This window comes from Solanum lycopersicum, chromosome 1 (genome assembly GCF_036512215.1).
Source record: "Solanum lycopersicum chromosome 1, SLM_r2.1".
NCBI lineage: Eukaryota > Viridiplantae > Streptophyta > Magnoliopsida > Solanales > Solanaceae > Solanum > Solanum lycopersicum.
Window position 1 is genome coordinate 82,517,032 of NC_090800.1, and position 9,335 is coordinate 82,526,366.

Genomic DNA, 9,335 nt, shown 5'->3' on the forward strand with positions numbered 1-9,335 from the left:
AACTATAAAAGTATTCTTCCATTTAATTTATAACTTGTTAATAGGCACAAAGGATCATTTCCTTCTCTTTTTTTTTCTCCTTTTGTGTCGTCTTCTTTCAATTTTGATAATAATAAGAGAGTTGGAAAAAACGACGGGAGAAAGGCCAACTTTGACTTTACATTTATGAATCGCTTTTAAAAATTGGAATAGTTAAAAAGTGAACATAATCGAAAATATCTAGTATTCGTTACCATTTACTTGTTATTTAGATAAATCAAGAAAGATATTATATTTTATTTATTTAAAATATAAAATCTCTATGATGAATAAATTAATATTTATTAATAAAAATAAAATTTTAATTAATTATAATAATAATTATTTATTTAATAGATGTATAAGATTAAAATCGAATAAATTAAATAAAAATGGAGAAAATATGAGTTTGGGACTTTCATGTTGGAAGTCTCAAGTTCAAAATTCTTTACCGGCGAAAGCAAGAGATTTGCCTTCTTGGTCGAGCTCGTCTCGCCAGACATGCCTGATGCGGGTTATCTCTTCTATGTGATTTGCGTGTTATTGCATAGGAGCAGAATTTTATCCGCATCCTAAAAAATAGCAGCTGCGGTTTCTCTTGTCGTAAAAAAAATTAAAATTATTAGCTTGACGGACTTGAAATGAGGTATCCAATTTGATTAAATCTTCTTTTGCATAATTATAAAATGTGGGATTAAATTAATTTGGCGATAAAAAGGAGCACGTCAGCCACATGACTGGTGGTATTAGTTGGCCAATCCACGCCAGCGACGCGTGAATCGACTAATTACTCGACACGTATTATCTAATAATTTAATAATAATACACAATAACCGATGCGCCAGCTTATCCTTCCTTTCTCTTGCCATTTTTTTTTCTATTCACTTCGTTTATAAAAAAAGACTTAATTTAAAATTTAACACGTAGCTTAATAAAATAGATAATTTTTAAATCCTATGATCCTAAATTAATGTCATTTTAAATGTACAAAATTATTCTTTAATCTAGTGACCTTAAACATTACACGTAAAAAGTTGAAACTAAAATGTTATTAGAAAAAAAAAATATTTCCTTTTTAAACAGACTAAAAAGGAAAGGTGTCGTTCTATTTTAAACGGAAGGAGTAATATTTTTTTCTCTTAGAATATTAGATTCGGATTAATTTTGAATCACAGATAGCAAGATATATTATTAAGCGCGAAGCAGTTTTACTATTGAGTTGTAATAATTTTATTTATCACATTCTCGAATACCAAACGTCTCCTAACACTCTGGTTGGATGGTTATTACGTATTATTTCATAATGTATCATTGTGTTGTTTTAATGGACATAAAATTTAGGTAAACTGTATCGTTCTCCCACGTTATATAATATCATATATCCATAATTTAAAGGAAGAACCTCAAAAACATAGTGCATCTAGGGCTACTATGAAAAGATAACATAAAATTAAAGATAAAATATGATTATTAAATAATAAATAAAAATAGAATGAGAAGAAAATATTAAGATAACAACGAAATCAAGCTAAATTAATCAATCATTAAATAATAATCTTTTGTAATGATGAATTTAAACTACAATTAAAAAAAAAAAAACTACAACAAATGTTTAATATTTGTATTCAGTTTATTATATTGTGCAAACCCTAAATCTTTATGAGTTAATGTTCATTCTATCTAAATATCAGATAGTCTATTTCTATATTCTCAGAATAATTTAAGCATCCATTTGGTAAAAAATTGAAGTATACAAACTTAGCAAAAACCATGACATAATGGAGAGGGAAAAATAAGTTGGAATTAATTGAGAATACATTTTTTTGTCTTTGTTAATTAATTCTCTATCATTATTACTATTATCATAGGTCCCAATTGTTATTTGGACATATTTTATAGCTATATTAAAGATCCTCGTACTGAAAAGAAATATAGGGGAAAACACATTAGTCAAGTTATATACGAGTAATGAATATGTTAAGAGAATTATTTTCAACAATTAAACAGGACTTTATAAATCACAAGCTGGTTAATAATACGAATTGATTAAATGAGTGAGTGATCTTATTCGAACAGGGTTCCCTTTATTCAGTGTTCGAAAAAAAATAATTGAAACTATTCAAAACGCATTTAGGAGTTCCTTTTTTGGTCTTAGAAGGAAATATAAATTATTAGCTTAATAAAATATCGTACAAATTCCAAAAAATATATTTAAAGTTATTTTTATGTGGTATTAATAATATTAACTTAAAATGAACTGTAATTTCTGTGTACTTGACCTATAAAATAAAAATTCAGATAGTCAGTAATTTTATTTTTTTTATAAGTTTCTATGATCAACTAAAACAATACGTTGTATTTCTAACTTGTAAGTTTGAACTTATGGTTCCTTTTCAATTTTGGGTTGAGATGCCACGTATGATGTAACAGAGGCCGTATGTATACGATCCAGGTATACCGTATATATAAAATATGTATATAAGGTTTATTTAAAGTACGGACACGTGTTGCATGACGTGGAATGTTGCCTTGGCGCTCCTCCTCTTTCTTCCCCCTTTCAGTTTCTCTCTCTACTATCTTTTGCTCACGCCACACGCCCTTTCTCTGTTCTTTTTTTGAAGTTCCTTTTAGAGAGAGAAAACATACACAGAGAATGCACAAACACTGAAACTTTTCACTACTAAAATTTGCCTCTCTCTTTCTGCTACTCTCTTCTACAGTTTTTTGAAGGTATGTTAAATTTCTCTTTATCACTATTTTTTTTTGAATTTTTTGAAATTGAATAGAGTTTGATCTCTGTAAATTCTCCTGAATTTTCTGTGCAGTATCTTTTGACAGTTGTTAATTTTGGGGTTCATAAGAAAAAAGTTGAGTTGAGATATAGTTGTAACTGGAAAAACGGGAGGAGAAGGAAAAAGAGTGTAGTTGTGAAAAAAATTGAGTTCCGAGTTTAAGAGAATATTGAATTTAGAGTTGTTATGGGGGAATGGTTGAATTTCGAAACGTAATTTGGAATTCCACCTACTTTTTTATTTGATGGTTACTGGTTGTGATTTGGTTGGTCTGACGGGGATAAATCTGTCATTAAATCATAAATTTTCCTGTAGATTCCATCTTTTGTTATGTTTGCGTCTTTACTTGGTTTCCTAGGTGGGGACTGTGAAATTACTAATGTGCCCCTTACCTTTCTTCTTGTTCCTCGGGTTATGGGATGTGTGTGAACTTAGCAACACAATGAGTATATCCTGCTGTATTGTGGTATTGAGCTGAGATTATGGGGTGTAGATCCTGTTTGGAGTTTGAAAGCAAGTTAATTTACCAAGAAAATTACTTCTTTTTTGTCTTGTGTTTTTGCCTGGCTCTGGGATGAGGCCTTATGCTACATGGAGGAAATCATCTAAGGGTATTGAGAGGTTAGAATTATATCTTTGGTTGGGGGAAAGAGAAGAGTGGCCTTTGGATATGAACATGATAAAGATTTCATCTTTTCTTTTGTTTGATAATGATTGCACTTTCCATTGCCACAATTTATGTGGCCAATCAAGAAGGATTAAGTGGAACAGAATTGACGGATCTGGCTAACATTGAACTTGGTAAACTGATATGGATTTATAATTGGAGAAAAGAATGTCAGAGGTATTTACAGTTATGGCTATATAAGCTGCTACATCAAGAAGAACTTAAGTTATCAATATTTTTACACTATCTAGTAGTGTGGTTTAACATGATGTAGTTGATCCTTTCCTTTTTCAATCAGTGGGTTGTATAAAAAATTTATGTAGTTAGTTTTTAAGTCAAAGAAGTTTACACTATCACGTGTATATGAATTAATCCTGCATATAATTTCAAGCTCGAATGAACTCAGGAACACCAGCTGACAGATGAGTAAGGTGTTAAAAGTATTAATTATGGGCAACAACATCACTACATACATAATTTGCGAATGGTGTTTTGTGAGGTAAAAATAGTTGAAATTTAAAAGGTCGAGTGGGAAACTGTAATAATGTGTTCAATATCCAATAGGACTAATTTCACAAGATAATAGTAAGTTGTATTTTAGGTTCCAGAATCTGGAGCACAATTTTTCTCATAGTCTCGTCAATTTAGGCCTATGATAACACAATCAGCTAATTTCATAGGATATCTTGTACTGCTGCTTATTTAAACTTTCTACTTCTCGTTTTCGTGGAGAGGCAGGGAGTTAGTTTCAGTATATCATCTTATCCTTCCTTTTTACTATTATGTGTTACCTAGTTTGCTTTGTTTATATTGTTATTCTGCTATCAATATTTCTCTTTCCACCTTGCGTTGATTACACTTCTTTTGGGTTGACGGTCTTTCGAAAACCACCTCTCTACCCCACTAAAGGCAGTGGTAAAATCTGCATAGGTTCTAGCCTCCCAGGCCCTATTGGGTATGTTTTTTGTTGTTGTTATGGTCATAGAAAGCCATCTCTGTTACCTCACATGGCATGGGATAAGATTCACATGTGAAGACTGATCTGCAATAAAATATAGTAACTAGTATGCCAGCAGGCAATAAGTTCAGTCCAGTCTCCAGATGTGTATCATGGCATGAGTACTCAAGTCTGTCCATCTTTGAATAACTTCACGCCAATTTCTGTTGCTATACTGGTTTCTGATGATGATGCTGTGAATATGTTTGCTGTGTTGGGTTCTTTTTACTGGTATATTATATTTTTTTTACTGTTATAACTTGCAATGGATTAGAGAAAATTCGGAGAGTCGTATGTTTTCCCAGTATTCTGGTACACATTCTCTATACCTTAATATATTTTTGAAGAAAGTATGGATTACTGTGTGGTCTGTGCATGTTGTGAAATCTGTTTCTCACTCTATGACAGGGTTGCTTTTCTGAAGCTAGTTGGGACAACACTCTTATCAGTGACTATAAAAGGAAATTCTGATTGCACCTCTAATTTAGTACGACATCGACTTGGTTCCTATTACATGGGAAATAGTGAGGATGGGAAATCCTGTAAGCTTGAGAAGCCATCCTCGCCTGCAGCGGTAAGCAAATTTGATAATGATTATTGGTTTAGTGCCTGTGAGGCATTTGACTTTCTTGACCCGTGATTGATACGGTCTTTGGCTCCATATAAGTCAGTTTAGCCTACATTTGTGCATATACAAGATGTATAGTATCCTATTCCTTTTATATGTTGTGAACTGTTTTAGAATTTCATCTCTGACTAGTCTTTTATATTCACATTGACAGGACCAGAGCAATCTCCATGTCTATCCAGATTGGGCAGCCATGCAGGTTAATAATTTTTTAAATAGTTTAATATAAATATTAAAAGTTGTAATGTCTTATGAATTATTGCAAGGGTTTAACTAGTTAATGTTTCAGGCATATTATGGTCCTCGAGTAGCTGTTCCTGCATATTTCAATTCAGCAGTTGCACCTGGTCATACCCCTCACCCTTATATGTGGGGGCCACAGGTATTTACTCGGCAGAAATGTTTCTGTTTTAGTTGTTGAAGTATACTAATTGCTTTGCAAGGTAACTTATCCTCGAACTTCAAGTACTTCATGACTAAGTTTGGTCCTTTACTCCCACAGCCTATGGTACCACCTTATGGTACCCCTTATGCAGCAATATATGCTCATGGTGGGGTTTATGCACATCCTGGAGTTCCAATTGTGAGTTTGTTTTCCCAGAGTTCTATTTCCATGTTATATTAAATGTCACAAATGCTCCTTGATTTCTATTATTTTTGGCGAGTTCTTCAACCTGGAGTTTGTGATCAGGGCTCTGGTGGAACCATAGTCAGAGCACTGATATGTGTCAATGTTGCTGAACCTGACACTTAGAAGTTAGATATGATATCAGATTTCGTTAAGACTTCAGGGCATTGACTAGCTACTTGGATGGATTGGTTTCTTGTATGAACTGTGGACAAGTAACTTGTAGGACAAACTAAACAGTTTTAACAGTGGTATAACTAACTGATTCAGAAATTACCCTTGAAATTGAATAATAATCTTGTCCAGTATCTGTGTCATTATAAGTACACTACTCATTTTGTACGGAAGTTGGGGTATTATCTATGTTCCTTAAGATGAGGATACAATAGGATCTCATTTTGGTTCTGTTAGTCAGCTGAAAATTAACACATTGGGCATCTGACTTCGTGTTCATAATTTATTGAAGTTTTTGTATAAACATTTGAACCACCTTTTCTTGTTCCCTTTGTCTGTGGGGAAAATGGGATTTTTTGGTTCTACTCCTTTCAAGTGTTACATTTGTACTTGAGATTACTTCTTCTTTGACAATGCATGTATTCAGCATAGGACTGCATATCTGCATAATGTACACTTTTGAGAATGTATTGGCTCTCTTACTGATTGTATTTTGTTTGTTTTATTTTTGAAAATAATTTCAGGGATCTCATCCTCCAGGTCATGTGATGGCGACATCTCCTGTTGTCAGCCAAGCCATGGTATGTATGCCAGTTTTTTCTTAAAGCCTTTCAGTGTATTTGAACTTAATTGTTTCCAGAATGGTGTTACTGTCTGATCTATTGCTGTTAACTGTATGAATTAATAAAGGCTAGATCACTCTACATTGTGTAGGATGGTGCTTCTTTGAGTTTAGATGCGTCTGCGAAGTCCTCGGGAAATTCTGATAGAGGATTGATGTCTAAACTGAAGGAATTTGAGGGGCTGGCAATGTCACTTGGAAATGGCAGCACTGACAATGTTGAGGGTGGAACAGACAATGGACATTCTCAAAGGTCTGTTAGTTATCATTTGTATTAAAGATCATTTGTGTCATGCAAAAGGAAATCAAAGATCATTTTCTATTACAAAAAAAAAAGTGAAAAGGTCTTGTTCAGTTATTTCAGTACAATGCTCAACTTACTCGGAATCTGATTATTTTCCAATTCTGGTCTGCAATATGGACAATATTTTGTAATTTTTCTTCTTGAACAAGTTGAATCAACTTTCAGTTTTCGTGTTGTGACCAGTGGGGAAACTGAAGGTTCAACTGATGGAAGTGACACAAACGGAGCTGGGGTTTGTTCTTTTCTGATGATAAATCTATGCACCTCAATTTAGTAGACTCATTTGCATCGAATGGAAGCATTGGATACTGATATTCTTCTTCTTGTATTCTAGGTCAGTGAGAGAACTAAGAAAAGGAGCTGTGAGACAACTCCTGATAACTGTAAGAGTTTGATCTTTCTCAGTTCTTTATTCAACTGACAGTTTAGAAGAGAAAGAAGAAATAGTGAAAGAACTCTGCATCAGCCGGAAATTTCTTTACAATTTCCAATTTTTTCATGCTTGAGTATTTTATGGAGGCTTTTGACTACTCCATATATATCAAGCAAAGAAAGTACTTATCTAGTCACATGACATTGCAGAATGACATAGGGCATTCTTGATTAAAGGTTTGTAGCTTTGATGAATTCAGTGATTAACCTCTGGGATTGATATTGATCAAACTTCTGGACCATTTTGTTCTTGATCTTTTCACCTACTTCTGGTTTTAGCATGTGTTTGTTATGTTGGGGGACTTATTATGTATTCATCAACATTGTTTTTCCACATTGCGCTATAGATATTGAACTTCTTTTTATCACTGTTATCTTTTCTGGATTTATATACAAAGTAATTTGCTTGATTTCATTTTCTGATCTGTCAGTTCTTCGATTTTAAACAGCTGGTGATGATAAAAGCCACTCACAAAGATTTCAACCTACTGGGGAAGTAAATGATGATGCTGAGAAGGCAATCGTTGTTGCAGCGAAAATGACGGGAACAGTACTTTCTCCTTGCATGACAACTTTGGAAATGAGAAATCCTGCTAGTGCACATATGAAATCTAGCCCAACTAATGGTGGTTCACCACTCAGCCCTGCACTGCCTAATGACACGTGGTTACAGGTATATAGCACAAGTACCAGGTGAAATTTTATTTATTTATTTTTTCACAGCGACCTCCGGTCCTCGACATGTCTGTACGATTCTTCCTGAATTTTCTGAGAATGTTTTCCCCGTCTGAATCTAATTCCTACCATATGTGACTATGTTCAGAATGAGCGTGAGCTGAAGCGGGAGAAAAGGAAACAGTCTAATCGGGAATCTGCAAGGCGATCAAGATTGAGAAAACAGGTAAGAGGGTAGTGTGCATACGGCATATAGAAGCAATGGTTATTGATACATTTACGTAGCCGATGTTTAAGTATGGCTAACTACCATTCTAATCTCGAAACTGTTCCTTATTTCTCTCTCCCTTCAGGCTGAAGCTGAAGAATTGGCAATACGAGTTCAGGCTTTAACAGGAGAGAACTTGACACTCAGATCCGAGATTAACAAATTAATGGAGAACTCGGAGAAACTGAAGCTAGACAATGCCACTTTAATGGTATAAGCTTGTCCCATTTCAGATTCTTTTTATTGTTGAATCATTACCCTATAGGTTGTGTTTGGAATGTTAATCCTCGTTTGGATTGTACCAGGAGAGACTGAAAAATGAACAGCTTGGACAGACAGAAGAAGTAAGTTTAGGTAAGATTGATGATAAGAGACTGCAACCTGTAGGCACAGTAAACCTGCTAGCACGAGTGAACAACTCAGGTTCCTCGGATACAACGAACGAGGATGGTGAAGTTTATGAGAACAACAGCTCTGGAGCAAAGCTTCATCAACTACTTGATACCAGCCCCAGAACTGATGCAGTAGCAGCTGGGTGATCCCCTAAATTTAATTTGAGATGTTAAAACTTAGTCTGATTGTGTAATTTTGGCGTAATTTTAAGTCCAAAATTGCTACTAACTACGGGAGAGGAACAGGTGAATAGGATTACGAGATTTCTAATTTTACATACCTAATTGTAGTTTACAGGTCAGTAGAACCGATGTGTGCTCTTTTTCTGTTTTGCATTTCTGAGTTGAATGAATGTGGCTATAATAGCGTATGTAAAGTTTAATGTTCGACATACTAAAGACTTGATTTGAGGAAATACTATAGAACCGAAATGTCTTCAGTTTGGACGATGAAAGTGAACTTCATATTTGATAAATAAATGTGGTATGTTTATGATGTTGCATCCTACTGTTCCCTTATTTCTTCTCTAACCATCAAAAATTAGAAGATTGTAAGAGTCTTTATATCTTTTAAAATCACGCACTATCTTGCTTAGTAAATTCCCTATAATGATAATTCCAGCCCCTAACCAGCCAGGTACCACTTTTTTGTATAGTAATTTGGAATAGGGGGGGGTGCATTTGCAAAGAGGGTAGACTTTGTTCAGCTTTTGAGAGAACATTTTTACACAAAAAAAT

General features: G+C 34.0%; 1 protein-coding gene across 4 annotated transcripts; it reads left to right on the plus strand.

The window, feature by feature from the left end:
* The first annotated feature begins 2,370 nt into the window (after nt 1–2,370).
* LOC101249493 (transcriptional activator TAF-1) lies at nt 2,371–9,097 on the plus strand. 4 transcript variants are annotated; one of them, XM_026032081.2, is made up of 14 exons: nt 2,605–2,748; nt 2,844–3,654; nt 4,883–5,048; nt 5,257–5,301; nt 5,392–5,484; nt 5,605–5,685; nt 6,429–6,485; nt 6,619–6,779; nt 6,996–7,062; nt 7,165–7,213; nt 7,712–7,935; nt 8,086–8,163; nt 8,291–8,416; nt 8,511–9,097. In XM_026032081.2, exons 2-14 carry the CDS (start codon nt 3,521–3,523, stop codon nt 8,742–8,744), a joined length of 1,515 nt encoding a protein of 504 aa, XP_025887866.2. In that variant the 5' UTR covers nt 2,605–2,748; nt 2,844–3,520; the 3' UTR covers nt 8,745–9,097. The 4 variants fall into 4 exon arrangements, with proteins under 4 accessions (XP_004229974.2, XP_010326797.2, XP_025887866.2 ...); XM_069291838.1 differs by having other exon boundaries at nt 7,014–7,062; XM_004229926.4 differs by lacking the exon at nt 2,844–3,654 and having other exon boundaries at nt 2,371–2,748; nt 7,014–7,062.
* The last annotated feature ends 238 nt before the right edge of the window (nt 9,098–9,335 follow it).

Bases quoted from the DNA above. Each gene is read 5' to 3' on its own strand.
- LOC101249493 (XM_026032081.2), top strand. From the start codon at position 3,521: ATGATTGCACTTTCCATTGCCACAATTTATGTGGCCAATCAAGAAGGA. The intron at 7,936-8,085 runs GTATATAGCACA...GACTATGTTCAG, and splicing joins CTAATGACACGTGGTTACAG to AATGAGCGTGAGCTGAAGCG. The intron at 8,164-8,290 runs GTAAGAGGGTAG...CTCTCCCTTCAG, and splicing joins GATCAAGATTGAGAAAACAG to GCTGAAGCTGAAGAATTGGC.